At 39.8% G+C, this 27,684-nt stretch overlaps 1 protein-coding gene and 1 pseudogene across 15 annotated transcripts in view; one reads left to right on the forward strand and one right to left on the reverse strand.

Moving 5' to 3' along the window:
* Nucleotides 1-1,339: 1,339 nt before the first annotated feature.
* The window catches only part of UBE3D (ubiquitin protein ligase E3D), a 202,733-nt gene continuing 176,388 nt past the window's right edge, over nt 1,340-27,684 (forward strand). For 13 of the 14 annotated variants that reach the window (XR_013383126.1, XR_013383127.1, XR_013383129.1 and 10 more), the window contains exons 1-4: nt 1,340-1,498; nt 12,376-12,572; nt 15,740-15,830; nt 26,927-27,158. Coding sequence is in view for 10 of the 14 variants with exons in the window: in XM_077903242.1 (XP_077759368.1) it covers nt 1,422-1,498; nt 12,376-12,572; nt 15,740-15,830; nt 26,927-27,158 (597 nt within the window). In the remaining 4 variants the exon portion in view is untranslated. Of the gene's footprint in view, nt 1,499-12,375; nt 12,573-15,739; nt 15,831-26,511; nt 26,660-26,926; nt 27,159-27,684 lie in introns of those variants that run through there. The other variant, XM_077903247.1, reaches the window with a different exon arrangement.
* LOC144317873 (elongin-B pseudogene) lies at nt 11,089-23,699 on the reverse strand (annotated as a pseudogene). The gene is made up of 3 exons (XR_013383783.1): nt 23,625-23,699; nt 22,738-22,895; nt 11,089-12,618 (listed from the first exon to the last, which is right to left on the reverse strand). The product of XR_013383783.1 is annotated as an elongin-B pseudogene (transcript).

A 27,684-nucleotide genomic window follows, 5' to 3' on the forward strand; every position in this document is an offset into this window, starting at 1 on the left:
ATTAGGAAAATCTTCGAATTAAGAAGCTACTAACGGATATGATTTTCTGAATACAAGCCATCATGGTTTGTTTTTAAAACCTAACAGCCTCTTGGTTTTTGTTTAAGGTTTCACTTATAAGTGATCTCTACACCCAATTTGGTCGGGGTAACCTCAAGCCTCCAATGCTCCCCCTACCAAGCCAGCCAGGTGCCCCCAGCCTCTTGTTTTTAAAGAATTCTTACTATAAGTTTACCACCCTGCCTTACATTTTAATATTTCCCCATTTTTAAGCATTTCCCTCTATCTTAAGTATGGAGAGTTGGAAAGAATGCTAGGAGTTGAGAACAGCTTTTTTTTTTTTTTTTTAATAAGATTTTATTTTTATTCATGAGAGACACAGGCAGAGGGAGAAGCAGGCCTTACAGCAGAGGTAAAACTTTCCAAAATTATCTTCTAGCAGTAATAAGACTAGGACTCCTGTGAATCAGTGTCGACCTCTACAAAATGTGGAGAGCGGAAATGTACCTGTGGAATCATTCTCATTTTCCTTTTCTCAAAGATGCTAGGAATGGCTAATCCTGTGATTCATGATGTTGGACTTAACTACATGCCCTTCTTTTTTTTTTTTTTTTTATTTATTTATGAGAGTCACAGAGAGAGAGAGAGAGGCAGAGACATAGGCAGAGGGAGAAGCAGGCTCCATGCACCGGGAGCCCGATGTGGGATTCGATCCCGGGTCTCCAGGATCGCGCCCTGGGCCAAAGGCAGGCGCCAAACCGCTGCGCCACCCAGGGATCCCAACTACATGCCCTTCTATATTGATAACAAAACCTCTTACATCTTTGCACCTGTTTCCGTCTTAGAGCCATTGCGTCTGAACCCAGAAGCAATGCCAAGTCAATCCTGGACGTTCGTTGCCTCAGAGGAGAACTACCAAGGGACTGACCACAGTTCATAAAGAAGATACTGCCGTTTATTAGGATACGAAACAAGATTGTGTTTTGGGGTGGAGAAATCCTGGGAGGTCAGCGCCCGCCTGCATCTCCTGCATCCTTCATGCCGCGCTCTTCCAGCCTCATTCCCACCCACGCTAGTCAAAGGGGTGTTCTCGGCTCAGATTTTTAAGGTCGGATCCTGGGAGAGCAGCGCATCGGGCCCCGCCCACAGGAAGAAGAGCGGGAGGGCAGTTGGGCTCTCCCTGCCCACCTTTGTCAGCCCTCGGACCCAGGCCAGCATCCGGAAAGGCTCACGCCCCCAGGTGGAGTCCCGGCGGCTGCGCGTTCTCCGCCCGGCAGGTGGCGCTGTGGGCTGGCGGGCTGTGTCGGCGCAGGGATCCGGGCGGGAGGCCCGCGCCGCCGCCGCCGCCGCCGCCGCCGCACGTGTCGCCGCTCCGGCCGTGGTGGCCGCTCGTCCCCGGCACCTGCGGCTGGGCGCCCGCCATGGGGGCGGCTGCGGCGGGGACGCGCGTGTTCCTGGAGGTGCGGAGACGGCTGCAGAGCGCGCTGCTCATCCTCGGGTAAGGCCGGCGCTGGGCGCGTGGGCCCCGAGGCACAGGGCGTTAGCCGGGGTCTCTGCTGGTCCTGGAGCCTCCGCCTCCCTCGGAGGGACGAGCTGTGACTTTCTTCCCAGTTGCTTAGAGCCTGTCATTTGCTCAAAGTGCAGCTTCTCCTCCCGCACCCTCCTCGACTGGCAATCTCGGCACCACCTGGGAGGGTTTGTTTTGTTTTGTTTTTAAGAAATGCAGGTCTCAGCCCCACACCAGACCCGCTGACTCAGAACTTGTCTTTTAACACGCCTCCCAGGACTCAAAATACCAAAGTTTGAGGAGCGCTGATGTAACATTAACAGTGCCCGGCTTTTCCAAAAACAGCGGGGAAAAAAAAAAAAAAAAAAGCCTTGCCTGCTTCTTTCTGGGCTTCTCTTCAGAGGGTTAAGTTCCACTGTGAGCTTCCTATTTTGTACATAAACTCGGTTAGGTTGTCCCCCCACCCCCCCCCCGCCCCATCCACGCTGTTTTCTGCCGAAAAACTGACACATTGCAGGCTTCTTATTGGAGCTCATTGTGGTATTCGTATTCCGCGTTCCAATGAGAAGTCAACAACGTTTAACTTGTTACTACAAGAAATTTTTAGGAGAGGGGCACCTGGGTGGTTCCGTGGTGGTGCAGCTGCCTTTTTTTTTTTTTTTTTTTAAGATTTTATTTTATTTATTCATGAGAAGCAAGGACAGAGAAAGAGGCAGAGACACAGGCAGAGGGAGAAGCAGGCTCCATGCAGGGAGCCCGACGCGGGACTCCCTCCTGGGTCTCCAGGATCACGCCCTGGGCTGCAGGCGGCGCTAAGCCGCTGAGCCACCCGGGCTGCCCTGTGCATCTGCCTTTGGCTCAGGTCACGATCCTGCGGTCCTGGGATCGAGGCCCGCTTCAGGCTCACTGCAGGAAGCCTGCTTCTCCCCCTGCCTGTGTCTCTGCCTCTCTGTGTGTCTCTCAGGAATAAATAAGATTAAAAAAAAAAAAACTTTTAAGAGAAATGTTCTCTTGTTTGTGGCCCCCTTTATTTATTCCCTTGTGACTGCCATTTCAAATAGAGTAAATTAGATATTCAAATCCTGAAGCTTTTACTACACGGAGCCGCTCCGAGGTAGATTGATGTTTATCTTTCTTTTCCTTAAATCGGACAAGTATAGTTCTGGCAGTTTGGGATTTGGCATGAGAACTGAATTCAAATCCTAGCTTCTTCACCAGAGTAGCATCGTTTCGTCTGAACTTTATCAATTGTAAAATCGGGGATGATACTTGGTAGTTTTTTCTTTTTTTTTTTTTTTCTCTGTGTCTCCCTCTCCTTCTCAAATCATACATTGAGATAAGTATCTACAATTCCAGTCCACCTTGCAGGGTTATCCACCACCCCAAACTTAACACAAAACAAAAACAAGACAAAGTTCCCACCTCCTCTTATCAAGGGGCCCCTTCACAGTTTTCCCTAGATTACTCTCCCTTGTTTAAGCAAGTGAAGAAATCTGACTGGTTTGTTCCCAATGGTCTTTGGCTGCTGAACTTTATCACCAGCTTGCCTCTCCTAAAAGCAAAAGCGGCCACTCTTCTGATTTCATTCAACAAAGATTAGTTTTGCCATTTCATGAACTATATATAAATGGATTCTTAGAGTATATACTTTTTTAAATTCTGGCTGCTTTCCTTCAAAACTGCTTCTGAGATTCTTGTTTGACCTGTGTCATTGCACATGTCAGTAGTCCATTTTTTTTCTCACTGAGTAGTTTTCTACTGTATGAATATACAATTCATCCATCCATTCTGTTGCTGGATAATTTGTTGGTTTCTAGAACTTGATTATTAGGAATAAAGTTGCTATAGCATTGTCATGTAAGTCTTTTGGTAGACATACATTTTCATTTCTTTTAATTACCTAATTCTATAAAGGTACAAAGCCTCATTGTCGTTTTAATTTGCATTTCCTGGATTAATAATGTTAAGTACTTTTTAATTTGCTTTTTGGTCATTCATACATGTTCCTTTGGAAGGTGTCTTCTAATTTTATGTGTGTGTGTGTCTTCTAATTTTTTGTCATTATAAAAAATCAAGCTGTTTGTTGTGTTGTTGAATTTACAGAGTTCTTTATAGATTCTGGAAATAAGACCTTTCTTATTTATGCCTTGTGAATTTGTGAACGCTTGCTCCCAATCAGAAATTTGCCTTTTCATTTTCTTAATGGTGTCTTTTCAAGAACAGAAAATTTTAATTGTAATGAACTTCAGTTTATTGCATTTTTTTCTTTAATGGTTAGTGTTGTTTGCTTCTTAAGAAATCTTTGCTTATCTTGAGGTTGTTTTTTCCTATGTTTATTTTCTAGGAGTTACATAGTTTTAGCTTTTATATTTAGATGAAATTCATTTTCTGTGTTTGGAGTGAGATAGGAGTTAAATTTTATTTTATTTTTTCTATAAGAATATCCACTAGTTCCATCACCATTAGTTTAAAAGAGTGCCGTTTCTTCCACTGAAATACACAGTATCTTTGTCAGAAAACATTTTTGACAGTACTGTTTGGCCTCACATATCTCTTTCTGTCTTCTTAGTGTTAATGTATGCCTTTACATATAAATTTTTTTTTAAGATTTTATTTATTTATTCATGATAGTCACAGAGAGAGAGAGAGAGAGAGGCAGAGACACAGGCAGAGGGAGAAGCAGGCTCCATGAGGGACCCCGACTTGGGATTCGATCCCGAGTCTCCAGGATCGCGCCCCGGGCCAAAGGCAGGCGCTAAACCGCTGCGCCACCCAGGGATCCCACCTTTACATATAAATTTTTAAAAGCATATACTGGGTGGAGTTTTTCAGAATACATTCTGATAATCTGCATTTTAATTAAAATTTTTAGTCTGTTTCCAGTTAATGTAAATGATATGATTGAGTTTTATTCTTGTTCCTAATCTTGAAATGTTTCTAGCATTTTATCACTAGGTATGATGAAATTGACTTGGTGAATCTGTGTGGTAGATTGCGTGGTCCCTTTCTCTTCTTAGTTTACTATGGGTTTTTTTTTTAATAATTTTTTTAAATTTTTATTTATTTATGATAGTCACAGAGAGAGAGAGAGAGAGAGAGGCAGAGACACAGGCAGAGGGAGAAGCAGGCTCCATGCCCCGGGAGCCCGATGTGGGATTCGATCCCGGGTCTCCAGGATCGCGCCCTGGGCCAAAGACAGGCGCTAAACCGCTGCGCCACCCAGGGATCCTTTTACTATGGGTTTTAATCATGAATAGATACTTTATTTTCTGTAATGATTTGTGCATGTATTGTGATGGTCATATTTTTTTCCCTTTCATATTTACATCCGTGAAATGCATTAGAAAAATCCGTTTATGTTAAGTTATTTTAGTATTCCTGGGATAAACCTTAGCCATTCATTTAGTCCACAGATGTTTACTAAGGTCCTATTCTAGTGCCAAAAACTCAGATTCTTTTTTTTAATATATTTTTTAAATATTTATTTACTTGAGAGAATGAGCGAGAAAGAGAGAGAGAGAGAGAGAGAGAGAGAAACCACGGGCAGGGGGAGGGAGAGGGAGAAGCAGGCTACCCTACAGGGAGCCCAATATAGGGCTCAATCCCAGGACCCTGGGGTCATGACCTGAGCCTAAGGCAAATGCTTAACCCACTGAGCTATCCAGGTGCCCCCAAAAACTCAGATTCTAAGTGCTAGGTATCCAGCTATGAACGACGACAGCAACAAAGATGAAAATTCTTGGCTGTCATTGAGCTTATAGTATAATGATGGCAGTGGGTGATAAGTGAGCAGAAATTATACAAAATAAATAAAATATAAATGATTTTTTCTTTTAAGATTTTATTCTTGAGATAGAAAGGCAGAGACATAAGGCAGAGGGAGAAGCAGGCTCCCCACAGGGAGCCTAATGGGGAACTTGATCCCAGGACCCCGAGACCGTGACCTGAGCCAAAGGCAGACACTCAACAACTGAGCCACCCAGGTGCCCCAAATATATATGAATTTGAATGAAAATAAATACATAGAAAAATAAAACAAAAAGGGATAGGGAGAGAAAATTACAACCTCTTATTCCAAATGAGAAAGCAACACTTGAGTAATAAACTTAAAGGGGAAAGGTTTGGAACTATATAATACCTGGTGAAAGACTGTTTCCCTCTGAGAGAACAGCAAGCATGAAGGGGTGCCAAATTCAGAGAGATGTGGGTGGCCTGGTGGAGCACATAGTCTTACAGATGTATGTTAGTAAATGTTTAACAACCTGCTTTCCAAGAAAACCAATAAAACTAACAAAAAAATCTTCCTGATTTGCAACATTTACTGATTCCTGTGATGTAGATACTTTCACTATGGATGATGTCAAGCTACCAAAGTGATGTCAACTAGTTTGAAAAATGCCTGGAATTTTAACAGCTGTCTCCAGTATATCACTGGGTCTTATGGGCCATTGAAGGAATTTTAGCTTGCACTCAGAGTGAGATAGGAAGTCATTGGATAATTTCAAGCAGGGTGTGCACAATGAAGAAAGCCACAAGTATATAAAAGGTGTGTACAGTTAGGGTCTCAAAAATCTTTGTTTTTGGACAGTCTCAAACTTGAGAGTAAGTTAATGTTACTCCTGAATACATTACTGTGTATTTCCTACAAATAGGAACATTCCTCTACATACCAACATGCAACCTTCAAAACCAGGAAACATGTTACAACCATCTTATACTCAGACCTCTCTCAATTTTTGCCGCTGATCTACATAATACCCATAATAGCAAAAGAACTCAGTTCAGAATCATGCCTTATATGTCGTTGCTGTGTTTCCTTAGTGTCTTAAAATTGGAAGAGTTCCTCAGTTTTCCTTGGCCTTCATAATCTTGACACTTTTTAAGATTACAGCCTAATTATTGTGTGGAATATCTTTCCATTTGGGTTTGTCTCATGTTGCCTCAGGATTAGGTTCAGGTTGTACATCTTTGGCAAGCATATCACGGAAGTGATGCTGTGTTCTCCTATCAAGTATCACAGGATTTTGGCTTATTTCATTAAAGTATATGTTAACTTTGAGCATGTAGATAAGATGATGTCTGCTTTCTCCACCATAAAGTGTTATTTTGTTTTGTTTTTTGCTTAGTTTTTTTTGGTTTTAATATTTTTATTTAGGAAAAGATTGATTCTGAAGCTATAATGGTTCAATCTAAAGCATCCCTTTTTTTAAAGATTTTATTTTTATTTATTTGAGAGAAAGAGCAGGAGAGGGAGGTGGAACAGAGAGGGAGAAGCTGACTCCCCACTGAGCAGGGAGCCTGACTCAGGGCTCAGTCCCAGGACCCTGGGATCATGACCTGAGCCAAAGGCAGATCCTTAACCGACTGAGCCATCCAGGTGCCCCAAACTATCCCTTTTTCAATAGTGGAGTCAATTTATGCAAAAATATTTTTCCTTGTCTGTAAGAAACAAATTGAACAGTATTTTAATGATAAGGAAATACGAACATACACTTTAGCCAGTTTGCACTATCATAAAAGAAAAAGGATGTTTTTCTCTTCCCCTCTCTCAACAATTCAAGAAAGAAGAATACTGCAAACTTCAAGAATCCCACTGACTATCATCAGAGTAACTACAGAACAAGGGCAGCACAGGATAAAACTATCTCTGTATTCCAGAAGGCAGAAACTGGGCACTCTGGCTTTACAAGTAAAAGCACAGGCAGGCAAAAGCTCACAGTAAATGCACAGCATAATGGGGTCCTAGGTGAAGTCGTCTGACTGGGTTACTACTTTTACAGGGAAGAAAAACTACAAATCTGAGGTGGAGTTAAAAAAACAAAAAAATTTTGTCACATGTATAGGAATCTCAGACCTCTTGTATTCCCATGCTCATGGGTAGTTTTGATATACACTGTAAAGAGCTTCAGTATTTAGGAAGAATACTGCAAGGTGACAAAATGAGAGTTCTTCATGCTTCTGATATCTCAGATTTGCTCAGTGAAATAGCCAGTTCCAACTCTTCCTACTCTTACTGATTCAGTCGGGCAAGACACTGTATAATCAATAAGTATCAATTGGAGATGCCCTTTGAGACTATGTATAAATGCTCAATGTTCCTTATCAGACTTTTTTTTTTTAATTCATTCATTTACATCAGTATGGACCCAAGATCATCATCTATTCATTGGGTTACTTTTTTTGCTCAAATTTATACCAGATGTGGCCAGGGGGAGTCCCTTCAAGATGATTTTAATATGTTTCTATTATTCTTTTGTAATGTGATCTTTTTAAATATGTTCCTATTATTCTTTAGTTTTTTTCTTTGTTTGCACAGCAACATGTTCCAGTCTCATCTCATTCTTTTCCTGTTCCATCCTTGGATGTAGTTATTTTTTCAAGGAACATCATTTTGTGTATGTCCATTTGTTTTAAAGTGGAAAATCACTAGGGTGCCTGGATGGCAGATTTGATTGAGCATCCAACTCTTGATTTCGGCTCAGGTCATGATGTCAGAGTCATGAGATTGGGTCCCATGTTGGACTCAGGCTCAATGCATGGTCTGCTTGAGATTCTTTCCCTCTGCCCCTCCCCCCACTTGTAGCATACTTTCTCTCTCTCAGATAAATAAACCTTTAAAAAAAATTTTAAGAATAAAACTGGAAAATGACCTTTAGAAACCAAAATCTGAGCATAAAGTATCATTACTATTGACCTGTCACTTTTTCCAGGCCCTAGTAGACAAAACTAGAGTGTGTATGTGGCATATGCATAATGTTTGTGTATGAATGTATGCATGTGTATGTGTGTTTGTATATTATACATCTACACACATACACATATACACATCTGTAGTACTATATCTCTTTATATACGTTGAAAACCATGACTCCACACAGATATTTTCTTTTTTTTTTTTTTTTTTTCACACAGATATTTTCAATTCTAGTCCATTACCATAGGATCCATTCTGATTTTTTCCCTTTCCCACTTTATAACTCTGTTCTCCCACAGTGAGAATCCTGGCTTTCATTATTCTCATGACATACATTTATTTGGTCAGTTCCCATCTATGTAATTAATCTTATGCTGGCATCCTTTGATTCTTCCCCTACCTCCCCTCAGTGTTGACACCTTCCTCATTTGTTTGGATTCTGTTACGGAATGCATTTTTGTGTGTTTCCTCAAAATTTCATATGTTGAAGCCCTAATCCCCAATATGATGGTATTAGGAGATATGGAACCTTTGGGAGATAATTAGATTTAGATGAGGTCTTCAGTGTGGAGCCACCATGATGGGATTAGTGCCCTTATAGAGGAAATACCAAAGCTGCTTCTCTTTGCCACCATAATGGGATTAGTGACCTTATAAAAGGAAATACCAAAGCTTCTTCTCTTTGCCATGTGAAGTTATAAGGAGGAAGTGGCCATCTGCCAGCCAAGTAGAGGGCTTTCAACAAGGACCAAATCTCTAGGTACCTTGAACTTTTACTTCTCAGCCATCAGAACTGTAAGAAATGTATGTTAAGCCACCTAGTCTCTGGTGTTTTGTTATAGCAGCCTGAGCCGTCTAGGGCAGGCTTGGAAACCCTATACTGAGTTGCCCACCCCCCCTCCCCCACTTAGGTTTCTCTTCCTTCCTCTTGAGATCTGACATCCCTGTAGGGTGGCTGTCCTGGTGGATGCCCTCCTTCCTAACTCTTCTGGGTTTTCCACATCTCCAGGCCACTGTGGTTTTCCCACACTTGCATTGATGCCTATCTTACTCCACTCAAATTGGCTGAATTTTTCATGAAGGGGAAGAAGAGTGGTAAGCCAGAGATAGGGTGGGGTGAGGCATAGAAATGTAGTGATGTCCCTTAAGGTACTTCTAGTGCCAGTGGCACAATCCAGTTTGAAAATCTCTGAGCAGCAAAATGGACAAATTATTTATCTTTAGAGAAATGTTCAGCAAACTATATCCCATGCGCAAATTTAACCTGTGCCTTGTTTTGGTACAACTTATGAGAATGGATTTTACATTATTTAAAGCATTATTAAAAATAAAATACATAGTATAATATGCAACAGACCATAAATGGCCTGCAAAACCAGAAATATATACCATTTGGTCCTTCTGACCTCTGCTTTAGAGGACTATTATTTCTTAAATATCAGTTCTTAAAACTATTGACTCTGAGTGCCTGGGTGGCTCAGTCCATTAAGCATCTTACTCTTAATTTCAGCTCAGGTCATGTTCTCAGGATCATGAGATCAAGCCCCATATTGAGCTTCACACTGAACATAGAGCCTGCTTAGGATTCTGTTTCTCTTTCCCTCTGCCCCTCCCCTTCCCCCACTCATGCTCTCTTGCGCGTGCACAATCTCTCTCTAAAAAAAAGAACTAGACTTTTGACTCAAGAGTTTAAGGATATATTCCTTGGAAAAGACTCAGGTTCTTGCCAATTAAGTACAAGTCCATATGGTTTGAAAAAGAACTAACCAGAAAATAGTCTTAGGATCTTCTAAAGCAAATTAAGAGGCCTAATCAAGATTGACAGCTGAACACATGGTATGATCTCTGTACTTAGATAATACTCAAGTAGATGGCCTGACTTTTGTACGTAGGTGATGTGGAGTTAATGGCCCGCCCCTGCTGTCTACACTTAAAAGGCAGAGTGCTTGGCACCTCTGTTAGAATTCTAGGCATATTCTAGCTTCATATGAGGATCATTTCTATTTTTTTTTTAATTTTTTTTTTAATTTTTATTTATTTGTGATAGTCACAGAGAGAGAGAGAGAATGAGGCAGAGACACAGGCAGAGGGAGAAGCAGGCTCCATGCACCGGGAGCCCGACGTGGGATTCGATCCTGGGTCTCCAGGATCACGCCCTGGGCCAAAGGCAGGCGCCAAACCGCTGCGCCACCCAGGGATCCCTGAGGATCATTTCTATAGGTCTATATCTGCTGTTGTACTTTTCAGCGCCTGATGGACAGGGAATGGACTGTGTTTTATTCTCGATTGCCTTTACCAAGTGATTTCTATTTGTAGTGAATTGGACTAGTCCTTTTATATCTGGTATTCATACATCACTAGATTGTTTTATTTTATTATTTTTTTTTATATTTTATTTATTTATTCATAAGAGACAGAGAGAGAGAGAGAGAGGCAGAGACACAGGCAGAGGGAGAAGCAGTTTCCATGCAGGGAGCCCAATGTGGGACTCCATCCCGGGTCTCCAGGACCACAGCCTGGGCCGAAGGCGGCGCTAAACCACTGAGCCACTCGGGCTGCCCGATTTTTTTCAATTTTTAAAATTGAAAAAAAAAATTGTTAAAATTGACAAGAAGTTTCTTTCTCCTGTATCTTTTGTTTCATGTAATCCTGGTATCCTTATCAAAATCCTGTATATCAAATGACAGTACTTTATTGTAAGTTAAATGCAGCATCGTTGTAATGCTAGTCTCAGAAGCAAGAATATTTCACTCACTCATCATTCATTGTTCAAATAACAATGCTTGACCTGTGATAGTCACTGTAGCCCTCCATGTGTTTCCATAGTACTCTATGTTTATCATTAATAAGTACAATGTTGTTGTTGTTTTTGACACCCAAATCTCTTTTAGAGGGGATAGGGCACTAGGGGTGGGCCCAGGGCCTCCCACTGCACTGCTTATTCATTGGCACTGCTTCTTGAGTCCTGTGGCTTCATGATGGCTCAGGAAGGCTGGAGAAGGGCTCTATGCACAGGCCTTTGAACCATTCATCTGGTGGAAAGGGAGTAGAGAGAGCTTCTCAGAGGCCCAGGCCCACAGTGTCCAGGGCCTGTGGCCATAACATCCAACTGGTGAAGCCACACTATCCCAGTGTCTTGCCATCATAAAGAAGCTGGTCATCCCTGTACAGCTGCTGCTCATCAGGTGGCCACTTGAGGATGCCCTCAAGGATATGCTTCAGCTTGAACATGGTGCTCTACTCCTTGGCATCTGTGAAGATGGTGGTCCTATGATTTTGGATCATGAAGAACCTGTCCCGGGGGTGCTGGGCTGCCCATTCCCTACCAGTGTGGCCTGCTGCTGCCAGCCCTATCCCTGCCAGTGCATGGTTGTTTTTTATAATACTCCCTTAATCATTCCTGTTTACTTGCCCATGCCCTACTTGGGATGAGGGGCAGAGGAGATACCTTGTTAATGGTAGTCCCAGTACCTGGCACATTACAGAATTTTAAAAAGCTGTATTGAGTGAATGAGAGAGAGAGAGAGAATGAATGTACAAACCACGCTAGGATCAAGAGATGCAAAGACAGATATGCCACTATCTTATGCTGCCTTGTGTCCTCTCACCAAAATATTTTAGAGAACAGGGGATCTCTGGGAGAACAAATGCATGATGTACAACAGGTCAGCATTGGATTGTGCTGGTTCGAAGAAACCTTGTGGGGAAACTTGTGGGAGAAAATAGGGGGCGTTAGGAAATGAGAGGTGGTCTATGTGAGCAGAATGACTCTGAGAGCAACCCCAGGTAGGTCCAGGTTGGAGTAGCTGCAGGATGCGTTAGGATAGAGAACTGGGGAAAAAATAAAATAAATAAAAAAAGGATAGAGAACTGAGGCTCAAGATCATTATTAGCAACGAGGGAAACTCACATTTAAATTACCATTAAAAAAGGCAAGAATAAAATTATGTTCTAGAACTTTCATGTTACAGTGACAGGGAAAAGTACTCTCTGACCTGATCTAAATTTAGTATAGGATGATTTCCTTTATGATTCATTCACTTTTTTTTTAGGACAGTAACTTTAGAACATTTATTGAAGAGGAACAGTTAGGTCCTTGGCCTTTTTTCTCTGTTTTATCACTTGGTTTCCATCAAGGAGAAGTAATTTTTTATGTTTTGTTTTTAATTACCAGGGAGCCTAAAGAAGGAGGTGTGTCCATGGATATTTCTATAACGCCATCCTCACTCCAGGTGAAGACCCCAGAAGGCTGCACAGAGCTCCAGCTTCCAGCAGAGGTCAGGCTTGTGCCGTCCTCCTGTGGTGGGCTGCGGTATGTCCCTGGAGATGGACTGCACCTGCGTCTGCAGGTGCGAGCAGAATCCAACGCCAGTGAGTGATCCCAGCCTCCTGTTTCGTTCCTGCATTTAGTTTTCCGCTGTAAATCAAAGATGATTTTTCTTTTGAAAAGTTGACCTTTTCCCAGGTGAAAAAGCCTGTTTAGCAGAAGCATGGAAAGAGCTGGTCAAAAGGTTCTTTGTCAACTGTGCCAGAGTTATTAGCTGTGCAGTTGAGCATGCCACTTAACCTTTCTGAAGCTTTGTTCCATGATTGGGGGGAGGGTGTGGTTAATGTGCTTTTTTTTTTCCTAATATATTTTAATTTTTAGAGCAGTTTTAGGTTCAGCAAAATTAGCTGAAGGTCCAGAGTTTTCCCATATAACCCTTGCTTTGTTTCTTTAATTTTAAAATTACATAGCTTCCTGAGTTGATAGGAAGATTAAATCAGATGGCAGTTGTGCATGACCTGGTGGATTTTAAAGCATTGCATAGAAACTCATCCATTCAACAAACTTTGCTTTACACTGTAAGCTAGGCTTTGATCTAGGTGCTAGGGATACAGAAATGAACACGCTAGGAAAGCCTCTGCCTTTAAGGAGCTTACATTCTCATGGGTGGAAACATAATGAACCAATAAGTTATTTGGATACAGAGAAAAGTGCTATGGTCAAAGTATAGCAGAGTAATGGGATAGGGAGTGACTAGGGTAAAAGGTGCTCAAGGAAGGCCCCTCTGAGGACGGATGATATCTGACCAAAGAACTGAATGATGGAAATGATCCCATCCATTTAGAGACACTTCCAGGTGAAACAGCATATATAGATTCTGAAATTGAGTTTGATGCATAATATGATTTTGATTATTGCTATGCTGTTATATTTTTAGTATTTTGTTATTGTCATATTGATTCAGTAAGATGGTAGAAATGTTTCTCAGAATAACTTATTTAATAAAATTATTGGCTCAATGCCTCTTTTCCCATGTAAGTAATAGGCTTCAGAGGATTAAAAATTATGTGAAAGGGGAAGCAGACTGTAACAGACCTACAAGATGCTCCTTGTCAAGGAAGGGTTATGATTCTTTCAGCTGCACATTGAGACTTCATTCCTGCCTCATCTCTACTTAGGCTTTCATTTGAGCTGCTTGGAGACTCAAGGTGGAGTCAGCAGGATTGTTCTGAAGAGCCATTTAGGAGATGTGGCACATTCCCTTGAGTCTTGTGCTGCTTTTTCATTGGAGAGTGATTTTTGCCCAAGTCCTAAATTAGTGAATAGCTAGTTTTGAGTTGGAAAGATTTGTATTTAGGAACAAGGCATAGGGAACTGAAATTTCATGGAGCTTAAGTGACGTATCCACATGCTAAGAATGACTAGTATAATAACCATGGAAAGAAGAATGGGGTCACCAAGATGGGAAATACACCAGCTGTGGAAACTGGGCAAAGATAGGCACAAAAGCCACACTGGTGTATTTTTCAGGTCTGCTAGTTTTCTAGATTTGTGATTTTAGGTCCCATACTAAGGAGGTATGAAGGCCTTCTAGAGAAACAATTGATTTGTCACCTACCCAACTTGGGTAAAGGTTGTTAATAAATAGCAAAACTTGAACTATTAAAAGAAATTTAAGTCAGCAAGCATTATTATTTCGCTGTAATTATAGGATGGTAAAAGTTGACTGCTGAATGTTGGTTTGCATATTGCTTGCATTCGATTGGTCTGCTTTGGCTTTACATTTTTAAAACATTTTACTCAAATATCTGAAAAGGAAGACTTTCATAACCCTGCTCTGCAGTGCATGAAAAGAGTATGCAAAATAGATCTCAGTACTTAATAGCTTTCCACATAATAGGTGATGAATAGATATTTGCTGAATGAATAAATACCAGATAGATGCATACTAATGTTGACTGGAGTCAAAATGTAGTGTAGAAGTGACGACATTTTTAGCACATTCAATTGTGTCTTGAGGTTTTTAAAAAGTTGACTTTGCAACTATAAATGTTCTTTCAAGGACTACAGTAAACATATTGTTTTACGCTCCCCTGAGTTTAACATAGGTCAGATCAGGCTGGACCCTTGACATGAAACTGACTACAATGAAATCTGATGGCAGCACAAGCATTAGATTCGTCCCCAGGTGGCAGTGCTCTCTCACACTGCCACCTTGTCAGGAAGTTCTGTCTTGAACCTAAGCCAGTGGATCGTGCTGTGTGACCAGTAGGGGGGAGTGTTTCACTGAAAATTTGTTTATTGGTTCTGAAGAGACTGTTTTGGTTGACTTACCAGGTCTACTTATTATCTGCTCAAAATTAAAGAATACTGTTTACTTCACCTTAGTGCTACAGGGGTTGGCAGAGACCCCTAGAAATTAAAAGGATGAATTTTTAATTGCCAAGGCTTAAATTTTCTACCATCAGTTTTTAAAATCTTAACATAAATACAAAGTGACACGAACCAAGTTCAAATTGCTTGAAATGAGTATGACCTCATTACTTTTTTTTTTTTTTTTTATATACAGACTGATATTTTTGTGTGTGGGTTTTTGTTTTGGGTTTTTTTTTAGGGGGGGAAATGAAAGTTTCCTTTCTTCATGAATGATATAATGGAAACTAAGGGAATGCTACACTTCACATAATGTGGGAAATATGCATTTTTCCACAGCTTTAATCCAAATTGAGTTTTGCTCTTGGAAGATTGAATTCTTAGAAACCATTGCATTCCCAGGAACCTGCCCAATAAAGACCAATTTCGAGATTCTTTCTGTTTGTATGTAATTTAAATCAAATTAGACTTAAATTTAAGAGATAAGAGCAGCAATCACACTGATGAAAAACTGTACCTAAGACAGAGCAGAGGAAAGCTGAGGATGGTGAAGCCAGGCCCCTTGTAGTTAGCTTGATGTGAAAGTAATTACTATCTTTCTCCCATCCTTAACGTTGGTATTTATGGAATGAGTGAAATAACTCAGTGGTATGTAACAGGGATAATCTAGGACAATACCTAACTCTGAAACACTTAGCAAAATATGTTGTTTTGAGAGCACGTCATAATATTTGCTTCTAGTTGAGTCATCAGATAATGCTAATTAAATGTGTACTTCTGGGTGGATTGTAAACAGTGTTTATTGATAGTAATTTATTGTGGCTGTTAAACTCTTTAAGTATGTTAATATATTTGTCCCACACCTCTAAGATTTGCTATTTCATTGATTTCTCTTTAGAACTGGTTTCAATGTTTAATCAGAGCTCACAAGCCCAAGAATGTTGCACATTTTATTGCCAGTCCTGCGGTGAAGTCATAATAAGAGACAGGTAAGGAATGTATTTTACACTGATTCATTCTGTGCCTGGCAATGGTTTTCTTTTTTTCTATTAGAATTTTTGAAGTAATTATCAGGGGAGCAATATATGGCCTTCAAATGAGAGCCAGCTTAATGTCACTTTGAACGAAATCAACCATAAAGCTCTCCAACAATCATAGAGCAGTTAGGTCTTCTAAAGGTGACAAAGGGGAACATAGCATGCTGGCTTTGAGGGAGGACGACTTACCTTGGTGAAAGCCTGTGTTGATCACCGAAGCATGTCTCTTCTGTAAAGAGACATGGACTCTGTTGCATGTTTTATCCATCATGATGGTGAATGAGGTTTTTTCCCCACATTAAGTGAATCTTCTAAATCATAGAAGCTCTTGCAACACAACTTTTTGTTTGAACTCTTTCTCTTAGTCCCTCTCTAAAATCCATTTCTTATTTCCCTACTTACTAAAACAGAGCATACAGAGCACAGATTAACCTTTTCTGGGTGATTAGGTTCATCTTATAATCCATTCTTACAGTGTGCTGTGATTACTCATTTGAGATGGGAAGGGCCCTTTGGTATATTCTTTGTATTCCCAAGGTGTCTGTCTCTTTTCTTTATTTTTTCCACCTTCTCTCTCCCTCCTACTTGTTTCCTGGGCACAAAGCCTTTCCTCTGAATTTTCAGCTTCTAATCACTCATCGGTTGGAAAGACAGATCAAAACCTCATTGTTGTTAACAATCCTTAAAGAAAGAAGTTAGATTTCTTCATTAGATGTGTTTCCTCCAAGATGGGTGCCTGAGACTTCTTTGGGGATAGATCTTTCTCCATATCTGAAACCTGCTCCTCTTTCGGTGTTCCTTATCTAAATGAATGCCAAACTTCTGCCTGTACAGAGCTACTCTCTCCCCTGGAATGTACCCCATACCCCCTGTCTCCTTCTGATTAGCTCCTTCCTAGTTTCATCTGATAGGCCATCTACAGCCAGGAGCCTTCCCTTAATTCTCGGTTGGTTTATGTGCTCCTCAAAGGTTTATTTGCCTGTCTTCCCAATTGGGCTATAGGCACCAGGTGTTGGAATAGTCTTATTGACCTGTGTCCCTTATCCCCACTCATATTTAGAGTGCAGTGTAGGGGAGCCACTAGTGGTATAGACTCAGAAGCCAGACTGTCTGGTTTGCATCCACCATTTATTAGCTGTGACTCTGGGCAAGCTACTTAACCACTCCATTCCTCAATTTCCCTGTTACAAAAATATAGATGACAATAGGAGCTACTACGTAGGGTTATTCAGAGGATCAAATGAATTTAAGTATTTATAGCAGTGCCTGGCACGTGCTGGGCATTCAGTATATGATGGCTACCACTATAATTATTATTCTTATTATTAGCCCTAGCATCGTCACCATCAGCCCCAGCATCAGGCCACAGTGCCTGATGAATAGTGTACTCAATAAATTCTTCCTGGGTTGAATTGAATAAACAGTAGGGTGTTTATTTTGGCCTTCCACCAGTCTCTCTTGCTTACTTTCTAATTCCTGGCAGTGCCCCAGGTAGATGAGATCATGGAAAGTTACCCTAGTATAAGTGGGGAGATAGTGAGTGGAACACCTCCGAATGATTATTTTGGGTAAGAGATGAGGTGACTAAATCTGCAGAAGAGAGAATGTCCCTGCTCAGATTACCTAAGAGCTGAAGTTGCTGCACATTATGCACTGTGTGACAGACCCACTGTAACCTGAAATATCCATAGGATTCCACTTTGTGTTGTAGTAAAACCTGGAAACTTCTCCTCTCAGTCTATTTTAGGCTTTGGTTGAATTCTCACATGAAGTTGCTGAAACATGCATGCCTTTACAACAATGAGGTGACCTAGAAGTCACAGGAAGAGCAAGTTAAATACAGTGTAGCACTATTTCCTGGTACTGCTCACCATAAAGGATATGCTTATCCATTACTGGCTGGTATCTGTGTTTCTTTGGAAAAGGATGATGATATAAAAAATTGTTACCTGTAACAATTCTTCCCATGCAGGAACTATATCTTCTGTTTTGTGTCCATTCTTTTTCTAATCATTGGAATTGAGAACTAGAAGGGCTTATAGGTACACCTAGAGGAACAATTTCATGCTCCCTAACCGTGACCATCTGGAGGCTGTGTGGTGTAAAGCAGGAGTGGGAGAATGGAACCTTGGGTTTGAACCGCAGCCTCACCACTTAGTAGCTAGGAAAACCTTGTCTATATCCCTTCAGCTGCTTCTTAAGTAGACATAATGAGTCATCTTAGACATGTCAAGAGACAGAATCTTGGTGATGGAGAAGGTTTAGGAGCTTACTTAGGCCTAACTCTCACTCTAAATAGGCACTCTTGTTGGACTTCTTCCTCTTCTTTGTCAAAATTCAAACCTGACCAATCACTTCCCTGCTTAAAATTTTATGATGCTTCCTATTTGTGTTTCTTCTTAAGTAGACATAACAAGGCCAATTTTCCAAACTTGTCAAAACAGTTAAAAGCTGTCATACATATAATAGTAAAAGCTTGACAAGTTCCTTTTAATTGGTTTTATAGATTCCTTCCCCTCCCCTTTGCTTAGTGGTCTTCTTAGCAAATTAGCAAATTATCTAGTTTAGTGTGTCAAGTCTTTTTGATTCAGGACGCGATTTTTTAGCTGTGCCAGGGAAATGACCCTGTTTTCCTCCCTATTCTTTCTAATAAAATAAACATGGAGTTGATTTAGCCCTTGCCTCATTTAAGCAAGGCTTACCTGAAAGCCTTTTCCTGTCAGACCTGTGTGTCTGGCAAGTGTATGCCTCTTGAACAATGCAGAGAAATCCTTAGGAGGAGATTTCACTCTCAGGCAGCATGCCTCATGTTTGTTGGAAAAACAAGCATCCTCCAGTATCTGTACAAGGATTTCATGTTGACTTTTTACATTAAACTCAGCGGGTCTTCTCATTTCTCCCTCAGATATCTGTTTTATGTAGGTAGTTAGGACATCTTTTGTGCATGTTAAATAGAAAACAAAACCAAAAGAGGCTTGTGTGTTCTATAATCGAAATCAACTAATTGTAAGCATCTTTTACAGGAGGGCACTTTGAGATAGGTTGATTTATCTGTACTGGGCACTCCTCTAGTAAGAGGATGGAGCAGAGTTAAGATCTGCTTACTGGTTAGCCTTATTTTCTGGGAATAAGTGACGTTAATTTTCTAGGCCTTAGTTTCCTCATCAGTAAAAATGAGGAGGTTAGATTAGATACAACTCTAGGAGTCCTACCAGCAAAAAATTCTATGATTAATGAACCATGTAAAGTTGTACCTTGGGTTCTGTGATTCATGATGCTTTGGGTAGTGCAAGACTAATCCATGTTCCTTTTTTTAATGAAAAAAATTCTTGGCAAGCAAATTAAACAGTCCTCTGCACCTTATTTCTATAATCTATTAAGACTCATTAATGGGGGGTTCCCTGGGTGGCTCAGCAGTTTAGCGCCTGCCTTTGGCCCAGGGCATGATCCTGGAGACCCGGGATCAAGTCCCACATCGGGCTCCTTGCGTGGAGCCTGCTTCTCTTTCTGCCTGTGTCTCTGCCTCTCTCTCTCTCTCTCTCTCTCTCATGAATAAATAAATAAAACCTCAAAAAAAAAAAAAAGACTCATTAATGGCTTTTAATACCTATTAGAATCAAGGTGCATGAAATCTGCTAGTTATAGCAGTCTTTTTTTCTTAATTTAGGAACATGATCTTAGCCATTTGTTTTGGATATCTGAAAATAAATAATACTTTATTTCCTTACCATAAAATTCTCTAGTTTACACTTTTACCAGTTCAGAGTATTTGTATGAAAATTGTCTGAACAGGGGCACATGGGCACCAGTTCAGTCCATTAAGTATCTAACTCAGGTCATGATCTTCGTGTCATCAGATTGAGCCCCATATTGGGCTCCACACTCAGCTGGGAGCCTGTTTGAGATTCTCTCTCCCTCTCCCTCTGCCCCCTCATCCCCTCTTCCTCTCTTAAAAAAAATTGTCTGAACATACATAGTTTTTCATCATGCTCCTGTTGAGACTAATAAGCCCTAATATCAAGTAACAATAATGACAAAATTTACTTTATTGAAACAGCTAAATGATCATCAGGTTTGGAATTTGTTGCATCTCCTAGAAATAAATTCATGCCTGACTTGAGTTATATTAGTTGGCCAAACAGACTCAAACATAAAAGATTTTGATTCTCAGTCCCACTTGAGAGGTCTCCCAAGGTCTCTAGACAGGCCCTCCTCATTCCACCTGCAGCAGCAGAGCTGAGTGTCAGCTCAGCAGTTAGGGAGACCTTAGAAACTCTAGAAGGAAACAAGTAGAATAGACTTTATGGAAACATAAGAGATGTCAGAGTATCCAACCAGTTGGTCTACTTGACAGACCATCTATAATTGTAGTCTGAAAATAACTACTATGAATGCAGTCGCTTGTCTATGAAAAAGAACAGAGGTGAAAAAAGAGTACAGGCATAAATTGGATTGTTGGTAACATTGTATAAACTTTTGGGGAAAAAAAATGAAGATACCTTTATGGGTCTAATTTTACTAAGTACATAATGGTAATGAAATATAAAGCTTGGTTTGTAGGATTTGTCATCTACCAGTTGGATATCATCAGCTCAATTTATCTAGATTTTAGTAGCCATAATTTGAGCTTTAAATACTTGATGTTATTCTAAGATTCTTAATGTCCATTTGTTTATAATCCAACCTGTAAAAGTTCTATGTTATTACCATTATTATTGTCAATGATTAATGGTTGATTTTAAAGTTAAGGGGCATTTCATTTTCTTTTCTACGTGTTTAAGTTTTGAATAAGCATCATCAGTCAATAGCATTGATTAACATTGTGTATTTTGTTTGTCCCTAAGGCTTGTGGTTAAGATGCATTAAAAATAACTAACAAATTTTAATTAATTATAAATGTGTTACTGTTCATGTTATTTTAAGATGAGAGAAAATTCAAGAAATCATTTCACTCTTTTTCTGAGCTTTGACAGGTTTTTACCTAAAAACTGCCTTGGAAAAAAAATGATATCTATTTTATTTTGAAAGTTCTCTGGGGAAGTAGATCATATCAAAGTTTCAGGTTTTCAACAGATACACTTTCAGTAGAGCTGTGATTATAATACATCTTTTGTTCTAAGAGGTTTTATGTTTTTCAAAATACCAGAAAAAAATTATTTCTGTAGTAAAAACACTTTTATCTTTGCAATGACTTGTGAATTGAGCACTTTTCTTGCTCCTGATGTCTTATGTAGATAGTTATGGGATATATTTTAGCTTTTATTCACTGTGATATGGGGTCAAGTTAAGTTTGAAATAGCACATTTTGTGCTAATATGTATCAAGTCTCCCAGATTTCTTTAAATTTTGGTGCAGTTTCATTTCTGTGATCAAGTGTGAGATTTTGATATTAGTATCTTTTGCGATGTATTGAGGATCTGTTTGCAAAATGTCAAGAGATAGAGAATCTCAGTGATAGAGAAGATTTAGGAGCCTCTTTAGGTCTGCCTCCCACTTGAAACAGGTACTCTTTTGCTTCTTCATAAAAATTCAAATCTGACCTATCATTTCCCTCCTTAGAATTTTGTAATGCTTCCCACATCTGTAGAAACAAGTCCTTAGCTCTTAGGTTGGCATGTAACACCCCACACAGTTTGCACCCCTTCCCAGTCTCCTTTTCTGATATTCTGCATTGTCAGGGGAGGGAATATATTCCGAGGGAAAGAATTCAGTTTTGGAGCCTGGAAGACCTGGGTTAAGATCCTGCCTTTATTCCTCACCACTGGTTCTGTGAATTTATTACAGATTATTGAACATTTCTGAGCCTATCTTTTCTCCTCTGTAGCAGGGGAATAGAAATTCTTACCTCACAAAGTTGTAGTAAGTATTAAATGGAATAAGGTGTATGTCAGTGCCCACCAGAGATCTTGTGAAATTCAATTAAATATGCAAACTCATGGGGCACCTGAGTGGTTTAGTCAGTTAAGCAGTCAAGTATCTACCTTCGGCTCTGGTCATGATCCCAGGGTCAGGCTCCCTGCTCAGCAGGGAATCTGCTTCTTCCTCTACCTCTGCCCACCCCACACCTCTCCACCCGGCTCATGCTCGCGCGCGCGCTCTCTCTCTCTCAAATAAATAAATAAATAAGAACTTTAAAAAAATGCAGACTCACAATCCTACCACAAGCCACAATTCTTGCCAGCTTGCCAGCAGGGCAGCATCAGAAGAAGTTTCTCTCAGCAGGAATCCTGCAACAGTTGAAGCAAGTGACTCTTGTCTTTCCATGTGACACAGTTCCAGGTGCAAAGCTTGAGATCCACAATCAAGGAGGTGCAGGAGCTACTCTGAGAAGAAGCTTCATGTCCTAAGCAGCCAGCATCTTCTGTAGCAATTCCTTGGCATAGTTTCTAGGGTTCCTTGCAAAGGACTACATTCAGGCAAGTCCAAAGCATGGCACCCTCATCAGATATTTGTAGCTCACTCATACTTCTTGTCAGTCTAGATGCAATTTGCCAGTCAGGGGTCATTTTTACCATAAGCAACGTTGCCTAGCAATATAATTCATGCTTACCATCTACCTGGTTTCCAGGGTAACGGAGCTTGGTGGTTAAACCAAAGGTTAGATTCTTAAGCAGCAAGGGAAAAGGTTTGTTAACCCTTTTATCCCAGTCTGCGACAGAGCCAAGCAGGGGCCTCATGTGTATCAAAATGTGATTGTTCATTCCTTTAACAAGTATTTAAGAACTTATACTGTGAGTCACGCGCTATGCCAGACACTAGGAATATAGTTAAAAGTTAAACAGATACGGTGCTTACCTTTATATTGTTAACTCCATTCATGATACCCTTAATTCTTTTTTATAGTTTTAAGAACTCTTACCTGGGGCACCTGGATGACTCAGGGGTTGAGCGTCTGCTTTTGGCTCAGGTTGTAATCCCCCTGGGTCCTGGAATCAAGTGCTGCATCAGTCTCCCTGAGGGGAGCCTGCTTCTCCTTCTGCATGTGTCTCTGTTTCTCTCATGAATAAATAATAAAATCTTAAAAAAAAAAAAGGAACTATTCATCCTTCAGAGATCAGCTCAAGTATCACTTCTCTGAAATTCATATACTTTCTACTCCCCTCATACTTTGTATTTATTGCCCTGAATTTGTGGGTTGGTTTTGTGAATCAATGAATCCCCTAAAGTAATATGCAGATTTTATGTGCTTGTGGGAATGTATGTTTGAAGAAAGGATGAAAGCTTTCATTAAATTTTCAGAAGGGTCTAAGCTGTCCCCTCTCCCAACCTCCTATGAATTTAGAACCATTACTTTGTTAGGAGTATTTATTACATTTATTTTATGAAGTTTTATTGTTTATAAGTGTCCTACTAGACCCTGAGTACCTTGAGAGAAGGAACTATGTGTATTAATATTTTGTGTCAACAGAATGCCTGGTTCATAGAAGACTTTTAGAAAATGAATGTTGAAAGAGTCACTTAATATCCTAAACAGATTCAGCAGTTGGAGTGATGCTGCTAGAGGGCATTTCCTAATCTGAAAGGGAAAGTTCTTCCTTATGTTAAACTAAAATGAGCCTTTCTTCTTCCTAGCTTTGTCCTCTGGATTTATAAATTACATGTCTTCTTTCTTCCATATTGTAATTGCCTTTTTTTTACAAGATTGGCACATTTTAATATATTAATTTTATAATGATATAAGAATAGTAAGAAAGATCTAGAAGAATGACCATTAAATAGTAATAGAGTGAATCACATTATATTTACAAATCCCCCTCTCCTGTCCCTGATCAAACCCTGATCAAATAGCCAAATGATCCATGAGTCCACTTGCTAGTAGGGTTCCAGGTAGAATGTTTGAGGGTTCTGTGGGGATTGTTGTTGCTGGTGGATCCAGAATTACTGGGCAGAGTTCTGTGGTGGATCAGTGCAGTAGAGCATCTGTCAGCTTTTGTGGATTTTGGCCTTGGGCTGGTACTTGAGAAGCTGCTAAGATGGTAATGGAGCTGCTGCCCAAAGACCTGCTTCCACAGTTCTCTCACCAGAGACTCCAGTAGGAGAAGGTGCTATGTTTACCTGTCATTTTCTTATTGGTGTTTTTTTTTTAAGTTTTTATCTAGTTAGCATACAGAGTAATATTAGTTTCAGATATACAATTTAGTGGTTTAGCACTTCTATACAACACTCGGTGCTCATCACAAGTATACTCCTTAATCCCCATCCCCTATTTAACCCATTCCTCTACCCACCACCCTTCTGGTAACCATCAGTTTGTTTTTGTAGTTAAGAGTCTTTTTATGAGACTCATTGTTGAGGAGATCAAAGAAAAAAGATTAACATGGAGGAAATCGTTAAAAAATGATACATTTGCATCTTAAATATTTTAATTTAAAGCATACAAATGTCCATTAATTTACGAATATTTTATCATGTATACACACACACACACACACACACACACACACATTTTTTAAGGATTTTACTTACTTATTCATGAGAGACACACACAGAGAGAGAGGTAGAGGAAGAAGCGGCTCCTTGCAAGGAGCTGGACATGGGACTCGATCCTGGGACTCCAGGATCACACCCTGGGCTGAAGGCAGTGCTAAACCGCTGAGCCACCCAGGGATCCTGGAACTGATACATTTTTTAAAGATTTTATTTATTTATTCATGATAGACACAGAGAGAGAGGCAGAGACATAGGCAGAGAGAGAAGCAGGGAGCCCACCGTGGAACTTGATCAGACACTCAACCGCTGAGCCACCCAGGCGTCCCATGGAACCGATACCGCTTTGTTAAATTTGGCTATACTGTTGTGTAGCTTTTTTTACTAGTAGGTATTCCATCCAAAATTCATCATCTACAATTTCTAGTTTGTGTTTTCTTAAATGGAAGGAGAAATTAGACATCTGAAAGCAATGGAACTGTAGAATTTTTCTAGATTTTTATTCTTCTTCCTTTTTTCTAGTGTTCTATATATAGTTGTATCTCCTACAGCTTATCAGTTATTATTTTTTTTTTGGCATCTGGCTTTCATTTAAAGTCTTTAGTTTTCAGAGGAATAGCAATTCATATTTCCTTAGTTTACATGCTTTTTAAATTATGTAACTAAAATAATGTATAAGTGGCATAATCAGGTCTGTGATCAAATATAGTTGACTCTAGTGAGCATATGTTTTTGCTGAGAGGAATGTAGGTACTCAGGCTGCTCTAAGCAATCACACTGCTCATGGGCATTAAGAAGACCATGAACGTGGTTCTATTCTGTTTTTCTCAGGATTAATTATTTTGAAGCTTCTTATCATCCTGCCCATATTTCTTCTCCTCTTAGACTACATATCTCCCTCATTTAGAATATAGGTAAAATCATGTTTAGCTTTTCTTCTGATAAAATTTTAAGTATTTGTTGTCCAGAAAAATATGAAACCATTAAAAAAAAACTAGTAGCAAGTATAAGGGCCTACTTAATTTTAAGGCCATTTTAAGCATAAAAAATAATAGTAGAGTGGAGCTCAATTTCTCTCCCCTCCAGCGTGGTCTGGGCTTAGTGACTCACTTCAAGATATTGAGTATGCAAAGGGAAGACTATAGCTTATTAGTGGAGAAACCTAGTAGATACCATGCTGGCCAATTGTTCAAGTTTAACAGTACCAGTGATAAGTCATATTGATTCAGTGAGTGTACCCTCTGATAGGATGTGCAGAGAAGGCCACTTCACTTCTGTGGGTTTTTTTTTTTGTTTGTTAGTTTGTTTCCCAAACCCGTAACCCCAGTCTAATCTTGAGGAAACATCAGACAAACTTAAATTGAGGGATATTCTGTAAAACACCAGACCAGTGCTCTTCAAAAATTTCAACGTACTAAAAAATAAGGACAGACTAAGAAAATGTAACGGACTACATTAAGGAGACTTGGGAAACATGATGACTAACTGCAGTGTGTTATCATGAATTGGATCCTAGATCAAAGGAAAAAAGGACATTAGTGGAAAAACTAGGGAAATCCAGATAAAGTCTGTAGTTTTGACAAATCTCCCATGGTTATATAAAATGTTAACCTTAGAGAAAGCTGGGTGGAGCGTGTATAAGGACTCTCTGTACTGTTTTTGTAACTTTTCTGTAAATTTACAATTATTCCGAAATAAAAAGTTTATTTAAAAATAGTTAATGGGAGAAATCACTGAAGAGAGAGTTAGGTGATTTGGAATTTAAGACAAACCAAATTAAAAGTCAATAACAAAACTATTTGTCACAGATGATGGATAAAAGGCTAATATTCTTAGATAGAATATACTTTTAAAAATTACTAACAGCATACTAATAGCTCATTGGAAAATAGTCCATCGATCACAACTCACAGAAGAAACTCGCTGGTCAATAAATATGAAAGCCAGTTCAATCTCACTAGTAATTAGAGTTGCCAATTAAAGTGGTATGGAGACCATTTTCACCCATTACATGGAAAAGTGATAGTATTCAATTCTGAAGCAGGCACATGGAGGAATTACAGATTGATATAGCCTTTCTGAAAAGCACTTTGTCAATATTTGTGGGGTTTTAAAATATGGATATCTTTTGTGATTGTGATCTCACAGTTGCAAGATTTTTTTTCCCAAGGAAATAATCAGATATGTATAGAAATGTTTTAATAGGAATGTTCATGACAGGGTTGTTGATACTGGAAAACTCAAAACCTGAGGACCTACCAGAAAGGGAATGATCTCAAAGTTTTGGCATACCTATAGAATAGAATGGAATCAATCATTAAGAATCAGAATATAACTAAAACAGTGAAAGCAAGGTACAGTTTGTGTATATCTTTTGATTCTGGACTGTGAACATGTGTATACCTGTGTTGCTTGAAAGGATAATTTTTATTTTCTCTATGCCTTTATACACTTTCAAACTGCCTATAATAAGTATATTTTACTTTTGTAATCTAGGCGGGAAGTTATCATTGCAGACAATGTGGCTAATGCGTTTCTTTCATCTTTCATACTGATTTAATTAAGAAAATGCTACATTTCCATTTTGTTCTTTAAAAAAATGTTTTTCCTCTCTCTACTAGGGAGCTCATCAGGGTGCTCCCATTGCCGAGTGAGAACTGGGGAGCTCTAGTTGAAGAATGGTGTTGTCATCCTGACCCCTTTGCTAATAAGCCACTTCATCCACAAGAGAATGACTGTTTTATTGGAGACTCTTTCTTCTTGGTGAATTTGAGAAGTGATTTATGGCAGCCAAGACCTGAATTAGCTCCAGTGGAGACATGCTGTCCTTCTTCTGAGAACCATTTGAAATTGGTAAAATATCTTTTCAAAATAAATGCTAATTTAGAGGTTGGCTTAGAAACTGGATTCTCCAGTCTTAATTAAAGCATACTACACAGACTGTTCCAAGGACCAAAATCCATGATTTTCAACTGCCTCTATTCACCAGCTCTGCTCTCTTGATACAAGAAGAACATATGGCCTTAGACCAAAACAGCTTACAGGGGCTGCAGGAAGAAGGGAAAGAGGACTTTTTCATGCCCAGAATTGGGAATGTTGCCATTTTACAAATCAAAATGCCCTACTTTCTTGTTTTTAGGACAATATTCGATAATCTATATAGTCTGATTTAAATCAAAAGTGTTCTTTTGTTCCAAGGTACATGCCATACAGCGAGGCCTAGGTATTTCCTGTGTCTGCCCATATTTAAAACTTCTGCTGATGTCATAAAAGCAGATGCCGTCAAGGAAACAGAGGAAATGGAGGAGTCCAAACGTGGAAATGAAGCTTGTGCTACTGGATCTGAATTGGTGGTTGACAATGTGATGTCACGTGCCTC

This window comes from Canis aureus, chromosome 7, assembly GCF_053574225.1.
Source record: "Canis aureus isolate CA01 chromosome 7, VMU_Caureus_v.1.0, whole genome shotgun sequence".
NCBI classification, from domain to species: Eukaryota; Metazoa; Chordata; class Mammalia; order Carnivora; family Canidae; genus Canis; species Canis aureus.